Genomic DNA, 24,931 nt, shown 5'->3' with positions numbered 1-24,931 from the left:
GGATTACAGGCGCCTGCCACCACGTCCAGCTAATTTTTTGTGTTTTTAGTAGAGGTTGGGTTTCGCCGTGTTGGCCAGGCTGGTCTCGAACTCCAGACCTCAAACACTCGCCTCAGCCTCCCAAAGTGCTGGGATTACAGGCGTGAGCCACCGCACCCGGCCTTTTTCTTTTCAAATAGGCAATACATGCACATGGCAAAATGAACACAGTAAACAGGGAAAAACATCTCTCTCCATCCCAACCCGAGAAAATGTTTCCTAAAACCAAATATTGGTCACGTTGGCACCTCCCTCGCCTCTCTGTTGAGTCAAAGTCCAAGTTTCTCAGGAATAGCGGGGAGTTCTCCATGTCATGATCTACTGGCCAGCATCAGGTAAGATGGCGTCCATCCCATCTGTAGTTCGTTATCAGTTGCACAGCTCAAGGCCGCAGGATTCTCCTCCTGGTACCCTCTTGGCAACACTGCCCCACTGGTGGCTGCAGAATAAGGTGCCTAATGGTTCCCTGAGTACTGCAGGAGGCTGGGGGGCTGGGAGGGTGTCTTAACCTGTCCAGCCGCCACCTCCTTTAGCAAACTGCTGGGGATGCGAGGCACTTTAGATTTCTCAGCTGGCTCTCCCATTCATCTGCGGCCCTGTGAGAAAGGTTGGGGTGGAGGTTTGCTCAGCCACTGGTTTACTGACCTTCACTCCCCAACTTGATTGAAAGCTGAGGATGCCTCATGGGTAACAGCAGTATCTAACCTCATTCTCTGAGAATATCTTCTCCCTCTTGCAATCTGAGATGTTTGCTTGATTAGAGAATACAGAGATGGACTCTGCATATTCTAACCATTCTATTATCTGTGTCTTAAACTTTAAGCCTCTACCCAATGTTTGGGCTTTTGAAATTTAAAACTCCTAAACTCTTGCATCTCAAGGTGTTGTCTTGGGAAACTCCCCTAAGGCAAGGAATGAAGAGGATTTAAGGGAGGAAAGCAGAAGCTAGAGGGAAAAGAAGAGGAGAAAATTCAAGGGAATGTCCTTCTCCACCAAACCGGAAGTTGTTTGGCCTGCAGTCTGGTTATGATAGTCATAAACTTTCAAACATACAATTTAAAATAAAGCAATGCCTAAAAAAATTAGATACAGTAATTAGAATAACTTATGAAAGGTTCTGTTAGGGAGAAAAAAAACATTTTCTTGAAAAAAAGTTTAAATAAAACATTTCATGCAAAATTTTTTTTTCACCAAGTTATAGCCATGACCACAGTGCAAAACTTGGCGAGAGCTTTCGTGTCAATATTTATGAGGTTTCATTCTCAGGCTCAAATGGCCAAAGCATTCCAGGGTCCTTTGTGTTTAAGCTAAATTGGAATTGAGCAAAATCACTTTCAGTCACTTGACAAGTCATATAATCTAGATCTTTCCTTGTTTCCACTTGCTGACTTCAGTTAAACAAAATTATGGGAGACCATTGTTTTGGCCTGTGCTCCTGCACTAGGCCCCAAGAGAGCAGACCAACTAAAATGGAATCACTTCTTCTAAATGCCCCATCATCCAACTGAAACTTTAAGGGAGAAGATAGATCCCAAAGCAGATCAATTTTCCCTGAAATCAGGAGATTCCAGTCTATCTGAGTAAGCATCATAAGGAAGTCCTTTCTGCTTTAATGCTTTACAAAAATGTAGCCTGGGCTGGGCGCGGCGGCTCACGCCTGTAATCCCAGCTCTTTGGGAGGTCAAGGCAGGCAGATCACCTGAGATCAGGAGTTCAAGACCAGCCTGACCAACACGATGAAACCCCATCTCTACTAAAAATACAAAACTTAGCCGGGCATGGTGGCACGTGCCTGTAATCCCAGCTACTTAGGAGGCTGAGACAGGAGAATCACTTGAACCCGGGAGGCGGAGGTTGTAGTGAGCCGAGATCACGCCATTGAAATCCAGCTTGGGCAACAAAAGCGAAACTCCGTCTGAAAAAAAAGAAAAAAAAAAAAGTTGCCTGGGCCGGGCGCAGTGGCTCACGCCTGTAATCCTAGCACCTTGGGAGGCTGAGGTGGGTGGATAACGAGGTCAGGAGATCGAGACCATCCTAGCTAACAAGGTGAAACCCCGTCTCTACTAAAAATACAAAAAATTAGCCGGGTGTGGTGGCACACACCTGTAGTCTCAGCTACTCAGGAGGCTGAGGCAGGAGAATCGCTTGAACCCAGGAGGCGGAGGTTGCAGTGAGCCAAGATCACAACACTGCACTCCAGCGTGGGCAACAGAGCGAGACTCCGTCTCAAAAATAAAATAAAATAAAATAATTAGTGGGGCATAATGGCGCATGCCTGTAATCCCAGATACTTGGGAGGCTGAGACAGGAGAATCGCTTGAACCCAGAAGACAGTGATTGCAGTGAGCCAAGATCACCCCACTGCACTCCAGTCTGGGCGGCTGAGCGAGACTCTGTCTCAAAAAAAAAAAAAAAAAAAAAAGTAGCCTGAAGTAACCTGTGTTAACCAATATGATTTTTTTCCCTATTGTTCTGTTTCCTTGTTTTCCATCCTACAAAACCCACTGTTCGGCCATTGCTCAGTGGGAACTCTCATTCTGTTCTGTGGAAAGGAGGCTGACCTGACTCATGAATTGCGAATAATAGCTAATTAGATCTATGACAAAATTTGTTGTAATGTTGTCTTTTGACATTTCTGACCTTAGACAGAACTTACTTTACCTCCATACCTCACATTCCTCCCTCACTCTCCTGCACTCAGCTCCCTCTTTTCCCTTTGGGCTGTGATTTTATTTATTTATTTATTTTTGAGATGGAGTCTTGCTCTGTTGCCCAGTCTGGAGTGCTGTAGAGTGATCTCGGCTCACTGCAACCTCCGCCTCCTGGGTTCAAGCGATTCTCCTGCCTCAGCTTCCTGAGTAGCTGGGATTACAGGCACGTGCCACCATGCCCGGCTAATTTTTGTATTTTTAGTAGAGACGGGGTTTCACCATGCTGGCCAGGCTGGTCTCGAACCCCTGACCTCGTGATCCACCCACCTTAGGCTCCCAAAGTGCTGGGATTACAGGCGTGAGCCACTGCGCCCGGCCTGGGCTGTGATTTTAAAGCAAGCTCCTGATCTCACTGCTCTTGTCAGCTCCCCTGGGCCAGTTTCCCCTGTCCTAGAGCTCAGGGTGGCTGCTGGAGGCACTGAAGCTACATGCTATGATTAATTTTTCCTGAGACAAGTTAATGTAAAATTTCTTCCAGTTGGCTGCCATCTAATGTGTCTCTTGTTTTCCAGAGACAAGTTTTTGTTTTTGTTTTTGTTTTTGTTTTGAGACGGAGTCTCGCTCTGTCACCCAGGCTGGAGTGCCCTGGCACGATCTCGGCTCACTGCAAGCTCCGCCTCCCGGGTTCACACCATTCTCCTGCCTCAGCCTCCCGAGTAGCTGGGACTACAGGCGCCCGCCACCACGCCCGGCTAATTTTTGGTATTTTTAGTAGAGTCAGGGTTTCACCGTGTTAGCCAGGATGGTCTCGATCTCCTGACCTCGTGATCCCCCTGCCTTGGCCTCCCAAAGTGCTGGGATTACAGGTGTGAGCCACCATGCCTGGCAAAGAATATTGGAATATTTTTATACTTACAGACATCCACCAAGTATTTCTCAGCATCTATATACATATACAGATTAATCTGTGTGTGTGTGTGTGTGTGTGTGTGTGTGTGTGTATACATTTTACATGAATGGGATAATTCTAAACATGCTTGTCTATAATCTCTTCTTATACTTTAGTGTCACAGACATCTATTCATGTGATGTCTAAATATAGCATCATTATTTTTAGCGGCTTCACAGTGTTCCTTTTTACATAATTTTAATTTACTTAACCAATTTTCTTTGAAGGACTTTTATTTTACTCTTCCCCACTCCCTATTTGTGTAATTATTTCCTTAGGGTAAATTCCCTGAGGTGGGATGCCAGAATAAAGGATGTGCACACGTTACACTTGACAAAACATTGCTAAGCTGTCTTTGGGAAGCACATCAAACAGAACTAGGTCCAGTTGAATGAGACAACATCCAAAAGGGTGGCTTATACAGACAGGCATTTATGTAAAAAAAAGAGGCATCCTGAGGCTGGGCGCAGTGGCTCATGCCTGTAATCCCAGCACTTTGGGAGGCCAAGGTGGGCGGATCACGAGGTCAGGAGTTTGAGACCAGCCTGGCCAATATGGTGAAACCCCGTCTCCACTAAAAAATACAAAAATTAGCCAGTGTGGTGGCCGGCGCTTGTAGTCCCAGCTACTAGGGAGGCTGAGGCAGGATAATCGGTTGAACCCGGGAGGCGAAGGCTGCAGTGAGCTGAGATCATGCCACTGCACTCCAGCCTGGGCGACAGAGTGAGACTTCGTCTCAAAAAAATAAAAAATAAAATAAAATAAAAAAAAAGAGGCAGTAGGCAGTCCATAACCCAGGGAACCAGGCCCCTTTCCATTTGGGTTTTCCGTCACTTTCAGAATGTGGCTGCTTTTGCGTGGTACCAGATAGCTGCTGAAGTCCTAGCCACAGAATCTGCATGCTAGACAGTAGGAAGGAGGAAGAGATGAAAAGGGTCCAACTCTCACAGACTCTTCTGTGTCGTCACAGTCACCCCTTCCACTGCCATCCCCTTGGCCAGAATTTAGTCATGTGGCTAACTGTAGCTGCAAGGGAGGATGAGAAATGAAGTCTTTTTTTTTTTTTTTTTTTTTTCTCTAAAGCCCCTGTGTTCGGCTAAAAGTCAGATAATTGTTTACTAAGGAAAAGAGAAAATGGATATTGGGGGCAACTAATGGTTTCTGCCACAGGAAGAATGTACTAATTTACACTCCTTGGGACATTACACAGAGGAGGCCTTTTCCCATGCCTTTACCAACACTGTTTTTTCAGACTGTTCCTGCTCTAAACGCAATTCGTTACTTACAATGAAAAATATTTAACCCAACCTCAAATAACTTGTGTAGATTAGAACACCAATATCAATGATGTACATTTCCCCCCAAAAGTAAAAAGAACATGTAAATGTGGGGACACAAGTGTTCCTCTGCCTTAACTTCTTAAATGTTTATTTTTAAAAACATAATTTATTTTTTTTTTGTAGAGAAAGGGTCTTGTTATGTTACTTAGGCGGCTCTTGAACTCCTGGTCTCAATGAACCTTCTGTCTTGGCCTCCCAAAGTGCTGGGATTAATGGCGTGAGCCACCACACCCAGCCTGACTTCTAAATGTTGAAGCTCTGTCCTTAGGGACATCCCTCCTCTGTCTAGGTAATCTAATCCAAATGGTTTTCAGTGCTGCAGAGTCAAAATGTGTATCTTCACTCTTGATGTTGAATCCTACTAAATTATGCAGCTGCTTACTGTGCACACCCACCTGTAATCCACAGGGGCAGTTTATACTCAGCTATAAAAAACTGATCTCATCATCTTCCCTTTGAAACCTACCTAGTCCACTTCCTGTATTCCTTATTTTGGTGGCACTAGTTGAGTCATTCTAGACTCTCTTAGCCTCTATCATCACAAAATATCAACTCCATGACTAAATTCTATTGATTTCACTTCCTTAATATAACTTGACATTCAACTCCGTGGTACTCTAGAGGATCATGACAAAATCTAATAAGAAAGCTCTCTGCCTCCATGGGCTTGAACTGATCCAAGCAATCTTCTACGCAGCAGCCAAAGGCTGCTTACTAAGATGCTGGTGTCGATGTGATCCTTTTTTCTTCCCCATGGCCCAAATCCTTGGGGTGGCAGAGAAGGCCAAGGAGTGACCCCTGTCCATCTCTCCTTCAGCATCATCTCATACTAGCCACTGACTATGCCCTACATTTCAGCACATCACTGTACTTCCCAACTATAGTATCACAATTCACTGACTGCTAAAATGAATTCCTCCTGCCTAGAATTATTCCAGCTCCCTACTTCTTTACTCTGTAAAATATAACATTTTTTTGAGATTCATATCATATAGTCACAACCTGCATAAAACCCTTCCTACTTCCTTGCTTTGTGCCATTTTTGTATTCTATACTTGCTTCTTACTGTTATTTATTTACTTTTGAGACAGAGTTTCGCTGTTGTTGTCCAGGCTGGAGTGCAATGGTGTGATCTCAGCTCACTGCAACCTCCGCCTCCCGGGTTCAAGTGATTCTTCTGCCTCAGCCTCCCAAGTAGCTGAGATTACAGGCACCTGCCACCATGCCCAGCGAATTTTTTGTATTTTTAGTAGAGACGGGGTTTCACCATGTTGGCCAGGCTGGTCTGGAACTCCTGACCTTAGGTGATCCACTAGCCTCAGCCTCCCAAAGTGCTAGGATTATAGGCATGAGCCACAGCGCCTGACCTCTATACTTGCTTTTAATCCAACAGCAAATAGGACTAATATTTATTAATGCAACAATATGTACTGAGTTCACACTGTGCTTGGCATTGTACTAAAAGCTGGATTCATGACCATGTGCAAGCTGAACATTAGGCTCTTACAGTGTTTAGTCTATACAGCTTACATTAGAAGAGGCTAATTTCCATTCACCATCTCTTGTTTGCTAGAAAAGAAATTGTCTCTCCTCTATCAGTCTTTAAGAGATGCTAAGAAACTGATGTTGCCTGTTGCTGATCATGTCAAGAGATATTTTCTTCAATGTCTTGTTGCTTATTCAAGTTTTTACCTTTGCTTTTATGACTCCATGTTGTTGGCTGTCACTATCCAGAGTTAACTGGATGTTTAAGACACAAAAATTTGGCTTATTATTTCCTAAGCTTTTTCCTCAAACTCACTCCTGAAAAAGGCCAAGTTAAGGGGATTCTTGGCAGAGACGCAGGCAGATCTAACAGGATGAATGACTAGGCAAAGATTGGGGAAAGCGTGTTCCAAGTGGAGGAGTAGCATAAGCAAAGGCTGAATGAAGGATAGAGGTGACAATGGGCGAGTTGAAAAGATAATTTTTACAAGGGGGTAGGACGAGCATAAACTATGCTGCAGAGGCTTAGCTCACAGCACACCTTAAACACAGCAGTGCATCAAGACCTGGCTTGTATCCACCTGGATCATACATGTCCCATGGAAGTACAGTCCTATGGTCTCAGGTACCTGCCTCCGCTTCCTTCCCTCCACCACAACCCCCTGGGGCTGCAATGCAAAGTTCTTACTCCTGTTTTACTTCCTTTTCATCCTCCCAATTACCAGTTTTGTCTTTTTTTTTTTTTTTTTTTTAGATGGAGTTTCGCTCTCGTTACCCAGGCTGGAGTACAATGGCGTAATCTGAGCTCATCGCAACCTCCGCCTCCTGGGTTCCAGGGACTCTCCTGCCTCAGCCTCCAAAGTAGCTGGGATTACAGGCATGCGCCAACATGCCTGGCTAATTTTGTATTTTTCGTAGAGACAGGGTTTCCCCATGTTGGCCAGGCTGGTCTCAAACTCCTGAACTCGGATGATCCGCCCGCCTCAGCCTCCCAAAGTGCTGGGATTACAGGCATGAGCCACCGCGCCTGGCTTCCAGTTTCATCTTTTAATATCTATCCCAAACAAGAATATTTCTGAACTGAAATATCTTAAGGATAGAGAAGAACACAGAAGGAAATCCAGGTACACTAAATTTTGCACAAATTAAGGGAGAAATTCATGATTTAGGTCAGGTGTGGTGGGTCATGCCTGTAATCCCAGCACTGTGGGAAGCCAAGGCGGGTGGATCACCTGAGGTCGGGAGTTTGAGACCAACCTGGCCAACATGGTGAAATGCGTCTCTATCAAAAATACAAAAATTAGCCAGGCGTGGTGGCGGGCACCTGTAGTCCCAGCTACTCAGGAGGCAAAGGCAGGAGAACTGCTTGAACCTGGGTGGTGGAGGTTGCAGTGAGCCGAGATTGCGCCACTGCACTCCAGCCTGGGTGACAGAGGCAGATTCCAGCTAAAACAAAGAACAAACAAACAAACAAAAAAACAGAAATTCATGATTTAAAAGAGAGGGTCAATGTGCATTTCAGAGTGGTCTAAAAGGCCTTGGTATATTCATAACTATCATGCTATATGGGTAGTGTTGGTTATGAATGACTTACAAACTCTCCTTTACCTCACTGCTGTCTTCCTGTCTTCCTTCCCCCACTCTACTCCCAATCTGCGGCCCAATATTGTTTACCACTTCACATCTAAAACAGAATAGTCATAAATCATATTTACCTTAAATTATTTCTTCAATTAATTTTCTCTTTACAAAATCCAAAGATCTTTAGCTGTCTAAACCTATTTCAAACTGAAGTTTGCAAATCCCTAAATCCTTAAAGTTTATTTTCTAAATAAACCTAACTAAATTATTTATTAGTTCACACAAAAATACCAGTTTTGGGGCCAGGTGTGGTGGCTCACGCCTGTAATCCCAGCACTTTGGGAGTCCGAGGTGGGTGGATCACGAGGTCAGGAGATTGAGACCATCCTGGCTAACACCGTGAAACCCCGTCTCTACTAAAAATACAAAAAATTAGCCAGGCATGGTGGTGGGCGCCTGTAGTCCCAGCTACTCGGGAGGCTGAAGCAGGAGAATGGTATGAACCCAGGAGGCGGAGCTTGCAGTGAGCCAAGATGGCGCCACTACACTCCAGCCTGGGCAACAGAGCGTGACTCCGTCTCAAAAAAAAAAAAGAAAAAAAGAAAAAGAAAAAAATACCAGTTTTGCTAGCCACTAACTATTGAAAATTTACTTTTCTAAATTTAAAATAATAACAAAGTCTACACTTTTGGGTACTAACAAAAGAATTTTTTGCCTTAAGCCATTCATTTGATTTTCTCATGTTTAAAGGGGTGATACTATCTTCCTAGCTGGAATGCCGTAATATTTATTAAACAACTGTAAAGTCATAAATGAAACTGTTAAATAAATCCAAGTGTTTAATGCGGAATGTAAACTTGTCTAGGCTGTCTACACAAATCTCTCCTTTGTTTGCTAGCTTTATTTTACCTTAGGTTTCATTTCATTTCAATTCCTCAAATAGTGCTGACTCCTAAAATACAGAATATAGAAGTGGCAGTCTTTGAGAAGGGTGGTGTATTAGTCTGTTCTTGCATTGCTATAAAGAACTACCTGAACCTAGGTAATTTATAAAGAAAAGAGGCTTTAACTGATTCACAGTTCCACAGGCTGTACAGGAAGCATGGCTGGGGAGGCCTCTGGAAACTTAAAAATCATGATGGAAGGTGAAGGGGAAGCTGGCCCCGTCTTACGTGGCCAGAGGAGGAAGACAGAGAGAAGGGGGAGGTGCTGCACACTTTTAAACAACCAGATCTCATGAGAACTCACTCACTATCACAACAACAGCAAGAGGGAAGTCCGCCCCCATGATCTAATCACCTCCCACCAAGCCCCTCCTCCAACACTGGGATTACAATTTGAACTGCGATGGGGGCAAGGACACAAATCCAAACCATATTGGGGGGAAGAATCTCATTCAGCAAACAGACACTACTACTCTGTCTTAGGCATGGGATTCAATACATAATCACTTCATGGAGTTTTGAGGAATGGATCTGGGGAGATGTCTACATCAGTGGTTTGTCCAGGTTCAAACACACACATGGTCACAGCACTTCCAGCAAGGTTGCCCAAGGGCCAGGGCTCCTGACAGCCTCTCACATTTCCAATCACGTGCTTTTTGAGGCTACTGGTGGTTTTGGTTTGATTTTTTTTTTTATTTGATAACCACAGCCACCATGATTTATGAACTCCAAACATCTATTAACTTGGCCTTGCACAGCCTTATTTATAGTGGAAAGACTCAGCTTCACACTGCCCGTCCCACAGCCCCATTTCAAGGGCTGACTTGAGCACACTTTGTTCTGCAGGTGACATCTGGCCTGCTACTCCAGCCACTGCTGATTGGACCAGGGTGGCCATCTGACCTGGACCAGTTAGGACATTTTCAGTTACAGGTGATGGAAAACCCTCTTAACCCGATTTGAGCAAAGAAGAGAGGCCTATTGACTAACCTAGCGGTAATGCCTAGCTGGCTGTGGAGGCTCAAACAGTGCCACAGAGACCCCCTCTCTTTCACCTATTGGCTCCTGTCCCTCCACATTGGCTGCATCTGTAGGTAGGTTGTCTCTGGTGCTGACAGCATGACTGCTGGACCCTGGTTAACATCACTACAAGCAAGTTCAGGGATAAAGGAAGTGCGCCTTTCTTAAGCATCTCATTGGCTTGGATTGGGGAGTGGACCCATCTCTGCATTACTAGACACTGAGGATGGTGGGTCCATATGAGACTATTTGGACCGTACAAAATAAGGGTGAGGGAGGCATGGCTTTCCTGTGGAAAACCAGGGCACTGTAACCACAAGAAGATGGACGGAGGCGGGTGGTAAAAACATCAGCTCCTACCACATGATCCAAGGATGGGCAATAGACCAGCTTGACTGTGGGAAAAAGCTCCCAAACAGGGCAGAGTGGCTGAATGAGAGCGTCACATCCTCTCGTGAGAGGAAATGGAACTTGAGGCTCAGAAGTGAGCCTTTGGTATGGGCAGCAAAAGTCGAGGGACGCATAAACCCAGAGACGTGGTGGGAGACAAGTGGCCTAGCCCGTGGTGGAGCAGCAAGTAGGCACTGGTACACTTCTGCCCCTGTGGAGCTAGGCTGGAGCTGTCCCGGACCGCCCAGGGCCTTCCCACCTGATGGTCCTGGAGCCCCTGGAAGCTGCTAGGCCTCAAGTCTATGATGCTTGACTCAGCAGCCACGACTTCTAATCATGGTGATCTCCATGAATTTCTCAGGATACAGACTCACTCCAACAGGTAACCAGAATGAGGAACCCAAAGGTCCTAACCAGCATTTTTATGCAGGGTAGGTAAAGACACACAAGAAGGAAAAGAAATAAAAGGAAACAGAAAGAAGAACTGAAGAGAAAGGGAAAGGCAAGATAGGACAGAGGGTGGTACACAGCGGAATGGCAGAATGCACTGCTATGCCATGTGCTCTTGGGAGCTCTGGCACAGGGTTGTGGTGCGTGGGGGAAGGACACTGCCTCCTATTATCCATTTTACCTCTCACCTTTGATTTTATTTCTAAGTAGCCAGATGAAGAGGCCCAGCCCTATTCCACCTCCCTTTAAAGAAACTTCCTAAAAGTCCTTAGTTAATACTTAGCTTCAAGGTCACACTTAGCTGCTGGGGAGGTTAGGACATGCAGTCTTACTGGGAAGCATTAAGCCCATCTAAATTTTTTTTTCTTTTGAGACCGAGTCTTGCTCTGTCACCCAGGCTGGAGTGCAGTGGCATAATCTCAGCTCACTGCAACCTCCACCTCTTGGGTTCAAGCAATTCTCCTGCCTTGGCCTCCTGAGTAGCTGGGATTATAGGCATGCGCCACCACACCCGGCCAATTTTTGTATTTTAGTAGAGACAGGGTTTCGCCATGTTGGCCAAGCTGGTCTTGAGCTCGTGACCTCAAGTGATCCACCTGCCTCGGCCTCCCAAAGTGCTGGGATTGCAGGTGTGAGCTACCGCGCCAGGCCTGAAAAGTTGGGTTCTCTACTAAAAGGTGAGATTAATTGTGGAGAGGCAACTTGCAGCCTCGAGTGAGAGTAACAAATCCCCTCCTATCTCCCCTTCCCCACTGTCATGTCCCTTCTCTTTTTTTTTTTTTCGCCTCTCCTGGCCAGCAGTTTGCATAAACTTCAGAATGGCCACTTCAAGCTTCCTCTGGACCTATTTCAGTTCCCTGAAGCTACTCCCCGCAGCTATATTCTTCTGTGTCTTAGTCCCCATTTTCTTTTTTTTTGTTGTTTTTTTTTGAGACGGAGTCTCGCTCTGTTGCCCAGGCTGGAGTGCAGTGGCACTATCTTGGCTCACTGCAGCTTCTGCCTCCTGGGTTCAAGCAATTCTCCTGCCTCAGCCTCCCGAGTACCTGGGACTACAGGCGTGTGCCACCACACCCAGCTAATTTTTTGTATTTTTAGTAGAGACGGGGTTTCACTGTGTTAGCCAGGATGGTCTCGATCTCCTGACCTCGTGATCTGCCTGCGTTGGCCTCCCAAAGTGCTGGAATTACAGGCGTGAGCCACCGTGCCCAGCTTCGTCTCCATTTTCAAGAAGGGGCTCCTCTTTCCACACCAGGCCACCCAAGTCCTATGGCTGCTGGTCAGTCGGTAGATTCACTGCACTAGAGTCAGGTGTCTATCTTTGGTCCAGTGGCAAGCGGTAGGCCAGGGGGATTGTGCCAAACAGATGGTGATTTATCTCAGGTGGAGGCTTGGACAGGTGTGAAACGAGCAACACACCCAGGCAACTCTATTTTCCCACTAACATTTAGGCGAATCAAGTAGGTGGGCCACAAATAGCTTTACACACTCAGGACTGTCATAACAAAGGACCACAAATGGGGTGGCTTAAAACAACACGAATTTATTTCTCACGATTCTGGGGATAGAAGTCCAAAATCGCGGTGTTACTAAGGCCATGCTCCTTCCTTCTGAAGGGGAAGAAGTCTCTTCCTAGCTTCTGCTAGTTTGCTGAAAATCTTTGGCAATTTTTGCTGCATCCCTCCAATCTCTGCCTTCATCATCACATGGCTTTCTGTGTGTCTGTCTTCACATAAGGACACCAGTAGTATTGGATTAGGGTCCCATGCTACTTTAGCAGGATCTCATTTTAACTAATTTCATCTGCAATGACCTTGTTTCTAAATAAGGTCACCGTCTGTGGTACTCAGCGTTAGGACTTCCAAGTATCTTTTTGGGGGGAGACATAATTCGGCCCCTAACATATATGTACACGGGTTATACAGCCTACAGCCTATCTTCCATAAATCAGATACACACCTAAGCATTACGGCAGAATCACTCCTGAATGCTCCTCACCGCGGTACTATTACATGGATGTGCCTACTATGTCTTTACGTATCCATCAATCGCTCTTAGTTACGCTTTCAATAAAGTAGTCGTGGTGTTACTAACCACCCTCCAAAAAAGAAACAAGGTTAAACAAAATCCGTGTTTAAAAGTAATATTTAGGAATAATTATTTCACTTATATAAAAACATCCTTTAGTCACAGCTTAAACAAGCTCCACTAATTGGGAACAATTAGTTTGACACAGTAGGCAGAATGTAAAAGCATTAAAAATGTTGCCAATGGCTTCTTAGCCTTTTTTTTTTTTTTTTTATAGTTTTTTGAGACAGGGTCTCATTCCAGCGGAGCAGGCTGCAATGCAGTGGCGCAATCCCGGTACACCGTACCCTGGACTCCCGGGCTTAAGCAATCCTCCCACCTCTCCTCCAAGTAGCTGGGACCACGGGCCTGCGCCACCACGCCTGGCTAATTTTTGTATGTTTTTGTAGAGACGTGGTTTCACCATGTTGATCAGGCTGGTCTCAAACTCCCGACCTCGGGTGATCCGCCCACCCTGGCCTCCCAAAGTGCTGGGATTACAGGCGTGAGCCACCGCGCCCGGCGGTTCTTAGCTCCTATAGGGTCTCGAGGAGCTGCTGTAAAGGCTAAGGTGGCCGCCATCTTCAGAAGAGGGAGCCTTGGGGAACCAACGTGTGGAAGACAGTAAGTAATAGGGGAGCAGAGGCTTTAAAGGGTATGAATGTGGAAACGACTTTTCCAGCCAAATGCCAATCTATTTCTCTCTCTTTTTTTGAGGCAGAATCGCGCTCTGTCACCCAGGCTGGAGTGCAGTGGCGCCATCTCAGCTCACTCCAACTTCCACTTCCCGGGCTCAAGCGATTCTCCTGCCTCAGCCTCCCGAATAGCTGGGATTACAGGTGCACACCACCATGTCCGGCTAATTATTATTATTTTTTTTGTATTTTTAGTAGAAATGGGGTTTCACCGTGCTGGCCAGGTTGTTCTTTTCAAAAAATGCTGAAGAGATACTTTAATACAGTTTTAGACAGGAGGAAGACTCATCTTGGGACGAGAGGACCTTACCATGATAAAAATGTAAAATAGGGCAAGAAAATGTGCAAAAAAATTGTATATCTTACCTCATATAATCCTTGAAACATTATTACGAGGTAGAAAGTTGTATCTGTTGGGTCGGGCGCGGTGGCTCATGCCTGTGATCCCAGATACTTGGGAGGCTGAGGCAGGAGAATCGCTTGAACCCGGGAACCAGAGGTTGCGGTGAGCCAAGATGGCGCCATTGCACTCTAGCCTGGGCAACAAGAGCGAAACTCCTCCTCAAAAAAAAACAAACCAAAAAAAAGGTGTATCTGTTTTTTGGGGTAAGAAAACTAACCCATCCGGCCGGGCGCGGTGGCTCGAGCCATCTCCACAACCCCATCTCTACAAAAAATACAAAAATTAGCCGGGCATGGTGGCGGGTGCCTGTAATCCCAGCTACTCGGGAGGCTGAGGCAGGAGAATCGCTTGAACCCAGGAGGCAGAGGTTGCGGTGAGCCGAGATGGCGCCACTGCACTCCAGCCTGGGCGAAAAGAGCGAAACTCTGCCTCGGGGGAAAAAAAAAAAAAAAAAAAAAAGGTTTTTTGGGGTAAGAAAACTAACGCATCCGGCCGGGCGCGGTGGCTTGAGCCATCTCTACAACCCCATCTATACAAAAAATACAAAAATTAGCCCGGCATGATGGTGGGGAATGATGGCGGGCGCCTGTAATCCCAGCTACTCGGGAGGCTGAGGCAGGAGAATCGCTTGAACCCAGGAGGCGGAGGTTGCGGTGAGCCGAGATGGCGCCATTGCATACCAGCCTGGGCGACAAGAGCGAAACTCCACTTCAACAACAACAACAAAAAGAAACTTGTATCTAACCAATCCGGTCTGGCGCGGTGGCTCACGCCATCTCTACAACGCCATCTCTACAACCCCATCTATACAAAAAATACAAAAATTAGCCGGGCATGATGGCGGGTGCCTGTAGTCCCAGCTACTCGGGAGGCTGAGGCAGGAGAATCGCTTGAACCCAGGAGGCGGAGGGTGCGGTGAGCCGAGATGGCGCCATTGCACTCCAGCCTGGGCGACAAGAGCGAAACTCTTCCTCAAAAAAAAAAAAAAGTTGTATCTAACCAATCCGGTTGGGCGCGGTGGCTCACGCCATCTCTACAACCCCATCTCTACAAAAAATACAAAAAATTAGCCGGGCATGATGGCAGGTGCCTGTAATCTCAGCTATGCGGGAGGCTGAGGCAGGAGAATCCCATGAACCCAGGAGGCGGAGGTTGCAGCAAGCCAAGATCGCTCCACTGCACTCCAGCCTGGGGCGACAGCGTGAGACTGTCTAAAAAACAAACAAACAAACAAACAAACCAAAAGATACTGATCAGATAAACATATAAGCAAAACTAAGACGTCCACCATGGTAAGTGCTATCAAGAAGAGAGACCTGTGCTCGCTTCACCAGCACATATACTAAAAATTGAAATGATACAGAGATTAGCATGGCCCCTGAGCAAGAAGAGACACCCTTTCCCTTCTGAGTCTGCTTAAAAAAAAAGAGAGAGAAACCCATGTGTTCTACAGTGTGTTATGCAGGATGTGGCCTTGGTAAGAAGGTCAGGAAAGGCTCCTCAGAGGATGTGAAGCTTGACTTGAGATCAGGAAGACTGGGTGAGTGGAAAAAAAGCCAACACTGCTGAAGCAGGGAGAGCCAGGGTGGCGAGGCAGAGGCCAGGCTATGCTGGCTTTGTAGAATACGGTCAGGAGCTTTGTCCTGATACTGAGAAGATGAAAAGTTATTGGTTTTTATTATTTTTTTAATTATTATTATTTTTTTGAAACGGAGTTTTGCTCTTGTCACCTAGGCTGAAGTGCAATGGTACAATCTCTGCTCACTGCAACCTCTGCCTCCTGGGTTCAAGTGATTCTCCTGCCTCAGCCTCCCGAGTAGCTGGGATTACAGGTGCCTGCCACCACACTCGGCTAACTTTTGTATTCTTAGTAGAGATGGGGTTTCATCATGCTGGCCAGGCTGGTCTCAAACTCCTGACCTCAAGTGATCCGCCCGCCTCGGCCTCCTAAAGTGCTGGGATTACAAGCGTGAGCCACCGCGCCCAGCCCAATTATTGGTTTTTAAGGAGGTGAGGTGGTTGGCGTACTATATTCCAACGATTGTGGGACACTTTTTTTCTTACAAAATCGCTGAAATTGAAGTTTAATTAGCATTGTTTTCTTTCTGGGCTATATATAAAATAATGATATGACCTATAGTCAGGGGCGTTTTAGAGTTGGTGAGGTACGGTGATTACATTTGCAATTTTAGAAGTTCATGTTAGATGTAATATGGAGAATAGATTTATGATCAGCTACATGGATCAGGCTTAATTTTATAATAAAATGCAGAAATTTACTATTGATGCTGAGTAACACTAATGTTTTCATCTCAAATCTTTTTTATTTTTGAGACAAGGTCTTGATCTGTCACCCAGGCTGGAGTGCAGTGGCACAATCACGACTCGCTGTAGCCTCATCCTTCTGGGCTGAAGTCGTCCTTTTGCCTCAGCCTTCCAGATAGCTGGGACCACAGTTGCATGCCACCACGCTTGGCTCATTTTAAATTTTTTTTGTAGAGACAAGGTCTCACTTTGTTGCCCAGGTTAGTCTCGAACTCCTGGGCTCAAGCGATTCTCCTGTCTCAGGCTCACAAAGTGTTGGGATTACAAGTGTGAGCCACCGTGCCCAGCTTGAAGTTTTCTTTTTATCACAGTAGTTCCTTTGTTCTCATTAACTTCATAAGTAAATATTATTAATCTGAACTTATAAAACAATCTATCTTTATAAAATGCCCCTTTTAATAGATAAGCATAAATTTACATAGATATTTGTAAACAGATACAGATAAAATCTGTAAAGAATTTTTCTTCATAAAAGTGTTCTGTTTTAAAAAGTTTGGAATCTGCTGGTCTAGGTAATAGGGATTCATTAGCCAAAGATTTTTGCACAGGAGAATAAAATGATTGAAGTTGTAGGATAGAACTGTGACTCTGGCCACAGCAATATAGAAGCATGATGGGGAGAGACAGGAAGGTGCTGTGAGAATGGAAGAGAGGGGATGAGTTAGTTTTTTGTTTGTTTGTTTGTTTTTTGAGATGGAGTTTCACTCTTGTTGCCCAGGCTGGAGTGCAATGGTGCGTGACCTCGGTTCACTGCAACCTCTGCCTCCCGATTCAAGCATTCTGCCTCAGCCTCCCAAGTAGCTGGGATTACAAGCGTCCACCACCACACCCAGCTAATTTTTGTATTTTTAGTAGAGACGGGGTTTTGCCATGTTGGCCACGCTGATCTTGAACTCCTAACCTCAAATAATCCACCCGCCTTGGCCTCCCAAAGTCCTGGGATTACAGGGGTGAGCCACCGCACCTGGCCTTCTGATCAGTATCTCTATCTCCCACTAGGCTGTAAGCTCCATGAGGGCAGACTACATACTTTTGCTCCTCAGTGCTTGGCACAGCACATGGCAGCACTTGATACACAGAAGATACTTAACATTTGGTAACGGAATGAGCTGAAGTCCATTTTTAAAAAAATGATTCTTGCTGCTGATTTTAGGATACCCTTCCATTCCAAGGATCCAAAAGATCCACTAATGTAAGGACAGGAAGACTTCTGTTTCAGAGTTGAATCGTTAACAATATCTGCCAAATTCTTATCTCATCAAATACCAAATTCAGAAAAAAGCATTGAAAATTACTATGTGTTAATACTCTCCCTAGCTCGATATTATTATTATTATTTTTATTTATTTACTTATTTGAGACGGAGTTTTGCTCTTGTTGCCCAGGCTGGAGCGTGATGGTGCGATCTTGGCTCGCTGCAACTTCCACCTCCCAGGTTCAAGAGATTCTCCTGCCTCAACCTCCCAAGTAGCTGGGATTACAGGCATGCACCACCACATCTGGCTAATGTTTGATATTATTATCACACGGTGGTCAGTGTGTTTTTGTGAACTGTCAATGTTCCAAGATTTTGTGCTGAGCTGGTGCGTCTGAGACTCTTATGATTTTCAGGCTTACTCTCTGCTCCAATTATACCTGCTTTGTATAGGCACAAATCCAGGGGGTTGGTCAGAGCTGAGCTTTCCCAAACAATAAAACATTTGTAAGAAATTCTACCATATTCAGTGATGACAGATGCTTTCCTCTGTGGCGTGCATCAAAACATGTTCATCCAGATTGTGGAGGCACAAGTTAAGACGTTAAAATGTGGCATATAACACATTTGAGGGTGCAGGTATTTTCTTTTGGATTATTAGTTTAAAATATTTCTAAAGAGGAGGTTAGAATAAAATGGTTGCAGAAACTCAGCAGCACATTTATTTGTAAAACCAAAGGAAAGGCTGAGCGCAGTGGCTCATGTCTACAATCCCAGCACTTTGAGAGGCTGTGGTCAGGAGTTCAAGACCAGCCTGGCCAACGTGGCGAAACCCCATCTCTACGAAAAACATGAAAATTAGCTGGGCATGGTTGCAAGTGCCTGTAATCCCAGCTACTTGGGAGACTGAGGCACGAGAATCATTTGAACTCAGGAGGCAGAGGTTGCAGCGAGCCAAGATCACGCCATTGCACTCCAGCCTGGGCAACGCAGCTCTGTCTCAAAAATAAAAATAAAAGTAAAAATAAATAAGGAAAATGAAACAGTCATGGAAAGGGTAAAATCTGACTGATTTGGTGCCAGTATTTAACATTTCTTCAGCATTATCTGCTGTGTACCAGGCAGACTGCTGACTGGTTTTCCAAACAGCATTCCAGTCACAGCCCCTAAAGATGCTCAGGGAAAAGAGGGTGCTGTGGTCGTAGGAAAAGCTCCACTCTGCAGTAGTCTCTTGGAGATTCATGATGCAAAATAGGATTTTATTTAATTAATTAATTTATATTTTGAGACAGAGTCTCGCTCTGTCGCCCAGGCTGGAGTGCAGTGGTGCGATCTCGGCTCACTGCAAGCTCCGCCTCCCGGGTTCATGCCATTCTCCTGCCTCAGCCTCCCGAGTAGCTGGGACTACAGGCTCCTGCCACCATGCCCAGCTAATTTTTTGTATTTTTAGTAGAGACGGGGTTTCACCGTGTTAGCCAGGATGGTCTCGATCTCCTGACCTTGTGATCCACTCGCCTCAGCCTCCCAAAGTGCTGGGATTACAGGCGTGAGCCACCGCACCCGGCTGCAAAATAGGATTTTAAAGGCTCTGAGAAATTTCAGAGAAAAGAAGGAAATATAATTTTGTTTTACTTAGAATTTTCCAATCTTTTCTAATCACAAAACTTTTTTTAATGTTTGTGTATTTTTTTTTTAAAGGGGGGCTGGGCACGGTGACTCACGCCTGTAATCCCAGCACTTTGGGAGGCCAAAGGGGGCAGATCCTGAGTTCAGGAGTTCAAGACCAGCCTGGCCAACATGGCAAAATCCCATCTTTACTAAAAATACAACAATTAGCTGGGTATGGTGGTGCACGCCTGTAATCCCAGCTACTAGGGAGGCTGAGGCAGGAGAATTGTTTGAACCCGGGAAGTGTGGGTTGCAGTGAGCTGAGATGGTGCTATTGCACTCCAGCCTGGGCGACAGAGCAAGACTCCATCTCAAAAAAATAACAACATAGAGGGGGTCTAAGTATTTTCCATAGGCTGTACTCAACTCTTGAGCTCAAGCTTTCTGCCTCAGCCTTCTCAATAGCTGGGACTATAGGCTCGCACCTCTGCACCCGGCTCATGATGCTTCTCTTTGAGAAATACTGGCCTGGAGTGCTTGTTACATGCATCTGGTTCTCACTATATTTGTGAAGTAGCCACAACTTAACTTTACAGAAGAACAGAATGGAACATCAGGCAGGTTACGCCAGGTCACACAGCTACTAATACACAATCTTTGTGTGTGTGTGTGTATATGAGAGAGTTTTGCTCTTTTTTTGCTCTTTTGTTCAGGCTGGAGTGAAGTGGTATGATGTCAGCTCACTGCAACCTCTGCCCCACCACCTGGGTTCAAGTGATTCTCCTGCCTCAGTCTCCCGAGTAGCTAGAATTATAGGACTCTACCGCCACGCCCGGCTAATTTTTGTATTTTTAGTAGAGGTTTCGCCATGTTGGCAAGGCTGCTCTCGAACTCCTGACCTCAGGTGATCCACCCGCCTCGTCCTCCCAAATGGATTACAGGCGTGAGCCACCGTGCCCAGCCTCTAATACACAATCTTCGATGCAAACTCAATTTTTTTCTTTTTTTGAGACGGAATCTCGCTCTGTTGCCCACCCAGGCTGGAGCGCAATGGCGCAATCTCAGCTCACTGCAACCTCCAACTCTTGGTTTCAAGCGATTCTTCTACCTCAGCCTCCTGAGTAGCTGGGATTACAGGCGTGCATCACCACGCCCGGCTAATTTTTAGTTTTTATTAGAGATGGGGTTTCACCATGTTTGTCAGGCTGGTCTCGAACTCCAGACCTCGTGATCCACCTGGCTCGGCCTCCCAAAGTGCTGGGATTACAGGCATAAGCCACTGCGCCCGGCTATGCAAACTCAACTTTTCTGTAAGAAAAGAAAAGAAAAAAACAAAACTCCAGTGCTTTTTCCAGTATAAAACACCACTTTCTTTTCTTTTCTTTTTTTTTTTTTTTTGAGACGGAGCCTTGCTGTGTTGCCCAGGCTGGAGTGCAGTGGTGCGATCTCGGCTCACTGCAACCTCCATCTCTCAGGTTCAAGCGATTCTCCTGCTTCAGCCTCCTGAGTAGCTGGGATTACAAGTGCGCCACCATGTCCAGCTAATTTTTTTTTTGAGACAAAGTTTCACTCTTCTTGCCTAGGCTGGAGTGCAATGGCGTGACCTTGGCTCACTGCAACCTCCAACTCCCGGGTTCAAGTGATTCTCCTGCCTCGGCCCTCTGAGTAGCTGGGATTACAGGCACCCACCACTACACCAGGCTAATTTTGTACTTTTAGTAGAGACTGGGTTTCTCCATGTTGGTCAGGCTGGTCTCGAACTCCTGACCTTAGGTGATCCATCCGCGTCAGCCTCCTAAAGTGCTGGGATAACAGGCGTAAGCCACCGTGCCGGGCCCTGGCTAATTTTTGTATTTTTAGTGGAGACGGGGTTTCACCATGTTGGTCAGGCTGGTCTCGAACTCCTGACTTCGTGATCCGCCCACCTCGTCCTCCTAAAGTGCTGGGATTACAGGTGTGACCACTGCGCCCAGCCTAAAACACTACTTTCTTAGCTGGGCATGGTGGAACGGGCCTGTAGTCTCTGCTATTTTCAGGGGGCTAAAGTGGGTGGATTGCTTGAGCATGGGAGTTGGAGGCTGCAGTGAGCTATGATTGCACCACTGCACTCCAGCTTAGGTGACAGATCAAGACCCTGTCTAAAAAAAAAAAAAAAATTATATACACATATACAAGCAAAAAACAAAAACAAAACAAAACACTACTTTCATGTGAAACAGCATTATATTTTATTTTTTTGAGACCGAAGTCTCACTCTGTCGCCCAGGCCAGAGTGCAATGGCACGATCTTGGCTCACTGCAACTTCCACCTCCCAGGTTCAAGCGATTCTGCTGCCTCAGCCTCCAGAGTAGCTGGGATTACAGGCATGCGCTACCACACCCAGCTCATTTTTGTATTTTTAGTAGAGACGGGGTTTCACCATGCTGGCCAGGCTGGTCTCGAACCCCTGATCTCTTGATCCGCCTGCCTTGGCCTCCTAAAATGCTGGGATTACAGGTGTGAGCCAACATGCCGGTCGTGAAACATCATTTTAGAGTTGGGATAAAGCTTAGTGATCTCTTAGACTAGTAACCTTCTTATGCTGATGAGGCAAACAGGGCTCAGACAAATTAAGTGCCTTGCCCCAGGTCAAGAGCTTGCAGACTGCAGGAGGAATGAAAGGATCCGTGACTCAGTGACTTCCAATTAAGTGCTCTACTGCCCCATATAATTATGAAGCAAATCTGTGTCACTGTAGGGTGAGACCAAATTAACTGCCCAGATTGAGCAGGCACTCACAGGTACCAAGTGAACAATTTACCTGGGAAAAGGTGATACTGGAACTATGTCCAGCTGTCATGTGATTTTGAAATGAGGATTTAGGAGCCACTTGACTAGACTAACTAAACAGTGAATACTGTTATTTTTAAGAGTTTAATCACCTTACTTGGATCATGCCATCCCTCTCCTCAGAAAAGTGCCATATGCCACTTAAAAAAATTAAAAGAAATTAAAAATTTCTGACTAAAAGGGATTTCACAACTTAAATTGGGCAGATCCTGGAGTGTCACAAGACACAATGATTGGGAATCATTTTTCTGAAGTGTGTCAAACATGAGGAACAGAAGAATAATGCAGTTTATTATTATAAACACCTGGCCTAACCTGTAGGGCAGGGAAGGGAATGTTTGCGCACTTGCTGCCATCAGGAGGAGCAGTGAGGGGGTAAATGACAGCAGGAGGGAAAACCACAGCACACCTCGAGGAGGGCTCCAGCACAGCTGAGCTGGGCTGAGGTTCTCAGGTGCAGTGGCGAAGGGATAAAGCATCTCTCTTTTGTTTTTGTTTTGAGACAGCATCTCACTGTCGCCCAGGCTTGAGTGCAGTGGCGCAATCGTGGTGCACTGCAACTGTTGCCTCCCAAGTTCAAGCAATTCTCCTGCCTCAGCCTCCTGAGTAGCTGGGATTACAGGCGCCCACCACCATACCCAGATAATTTTTGTATTTTTAGTAAAGACGGGGTTTCACCACGTTGGCTAGGCTGGTCTCGACCTCCCGACCTCAGGTGATCTGCCCACCTTGACCTCTCAAAGTGCTGGGATTACAGGCGTGAGTCACCGTGCCCAGCCTAAAGCATCTCTCTTAAGGGAAGAGGGAAGAATAAGGGACTTTGAAAGAAAAACAAAAAGACAGCTGAAAAGAGGAGTGTAAATCAACACAAACAACAGAGATGAGGAAAGTAATTATTTTTCTGTAAGATACAGGGTCTCATTCTGTTCAGTGGAGTGCACTGGCACGATCATGGCTCACTGCAGCCTCAAACACCTAGGTTCAAGCGATCCTCCCGCCTCAGCCTCCTGAGTAGCTGGGACTACAGGCTCATGTCACCATGCACAGCTAATTATTTATTTTTAAAAATAGAGAAGGGGTCTTGCTATGTTGGCCAGGTTGGTCTTGAATTCCTGGCCTCGAGTGATCTTTCTGCCTAGGTCTCCCAACGTGCTAGGATTACCTGTGTGAGCCACCACGCCTGGATAATTTTTAGATTTTTTTGTAGAGATGAGACCTCGCTATGATGACCAGGCTGTGGAAATAAATAAGCACAAGTATGATACTGACTTTTGGAATTTAAAAGGAGCAGCAGTAGTTCTTTCTGTGTGGAAACATTTTGGCTGTGGACGGTGGTCAGTGGGCAGAATGGGCATGATAGCTTAGAAGTCTGCAAAAAAATTCTTTCTTTTTTTGAGACAAAGTCTTACTCTGTTGCACAAGCTGGAGGGCAGTGGCGTGATCTCCGCTCACTGCAACCTCCACCTCCTGGGTTCAAGCAATTCTCCTGCCTCAGCCTCCCGAGTAGCTGGGACTACAGGCGTGCGCCACCATTCCCAGCTAATTTTTTTGTATTTTTAGTAGAATGTTGGCCAGGCTGGTCTTGAACTCCTGACCTCGTGATCCATCTGCTTCATCCTCTCAAAGTGCTGGGATTACAGGCATGAGCCACCGCACCTGGCTGTGTCTTTCTTTTTCTTTTTTTTTTGAAACAGAGTCTTGCTCTGTTGCCCAGGCTGGAGTGCAGTGTCCTGATCTCAGCTCACTGCAAGCTTCGCCTCCCAGGTTCAAGCCATTCTCCTGCCTCAGCCTCCCCAGTAGCTGGGACTATAGGCGCCCGCTCCCACGCCTGGCTAATTTTTCTATTTTTTTTTAGTAGAGACGGGGTTTCACCATGTTGGCCGGGATGGTCTTGATCTCCTGACCTTGTGATCTGCCTGCCTCAGGCTCCCAAAGTTCTGGGATTACAGGCGTGAGCTACCATACCCAGCTCCTTTAGTTTCTCAAAAGTAATTATTACTTATATTAAAAAGAAAAAGAGGCCGGGTGCAGTGGCTCACGCCTGTAATCCCAGCACTTTGGGAGGTTGAGGCGGGCGGATTACTTGAGGTCAGGAGTTCGAGACCAGTCTGGCAAACATGGTGAAACCCCATCTCTAATAAAAATACAAAAATTAGCCAGGCGGGGTGGTACATGCCTTTAGTCCCAGCTACTTGGGAGGCAGTGAGCCAAGATCATGCCACTGCACTCCAGCCTGGGTGACAGAGCGAGACTCTGTCTCAGAAAAGAAAAAAAAAAAAAAATTAAAAGAAAAAAAGGTCAGAAGTTTCTAGACACTAAATCCTCCTTAAGGATGTGTACAGAAATTCATGCTTGTAATCCCAGCACTTTGGGACACAGAGGCGCAAGGATTGCTTGAGCCCAGGAGTTTGAGGCTGCAGTGAGCTGACTGCACCACTACACACCAGCCTGGGGGACAGAATGAGATTCTGCCTCTAAAACAAACAAAAACACCAAAAATCCTCCTTAAAATTTTGCAAGCAAAATTGCAAAATTAATCATTAATCAATTTGCACTCTAAAACTGTAGAATTAGAATTATTTTCCTTCCACAAAAACAGCAGGAGTTTGGGACACAGCTATCAAAGCTATTCAATATTCAATATTCAATATTCAGCCTCAATATTCAATGAGGGAGGTGGGTGAAAGGTGATGCTGGCCCAATAGGGGGAATACAGGCAGGACGCCACCTCAAAGTAACAGTTATCCATTTACACTTTCATTTTAAATCTTTATTGCTTTTCTCTGATTATAAAAATAAATGCTCATGGTAGAAAATTCAGATCTTCCAGAAATATGAATGCGGAGAGTAAAAATCTGTAACTCTTAAGAGTGCATCATTCCAGCTTTTTCTTTTAAGAATTATTTAAAACCTCACTAACATTTATTTAAAACACTTTTTTAAAAAAGTAGGATATGCTATG

At 45.7% G+C, this 24,931-nt stretch overlaps 1 protein-coding gene across 4 annotated transcripts in view; it reads right to left on the bottom strand.

Annotated features, from left to right (window-relative positions):
* Positions 1-24,931, bottom strand: part of FBXO36 (F-box protein 36) — a 129,329-nt gene that overhangs the window by 98,527 nt on the left and 5,871 nt on the right. The window contains exon 2 of one of the 4 annotated variants that reach the window (XM_063791671.1): positions 20,332-20,447. The exons of 2 other annotated variants lie outside the window; for them this stretch is intronic. In XM_063791671.1, the coding sequence (XP_063647741.1) occupies positions 20,332-20,412 (81 nt within the window). In that variant the 5' untranslated portion in view covers positions 20,413-20,447. Of the gene's footprint in view, positions 1-13,974; positions 14,069-20,331; positions 20,448-24,931 lie in introns of those variants that run through there. One more of the 4 variants, XM_054679512.2, reaches the window with a different exon arrangement.

This window comes from Pan troglodytes, chromosome 13, assembly GCF_028858775.2.
Source record: "Pan troglodytes isolate AG18354 chromosome 13, NHGRI_mPanTro3-v2.0_pri, whole genome shotgun sequence".
In the NCBI taxonomy this organism is placed as follows: domain Eukaryota; kingdom Metazoa; phylum Chordata; class Mammalia; order Primates; family Hominidae; genus Pan; species Pan troglodytes.
The sequence above is the reverse complement of the archived record's forward strand: the minus strand, read 5'-3'. Positions and strand labels throughout refer to the sequence as shown.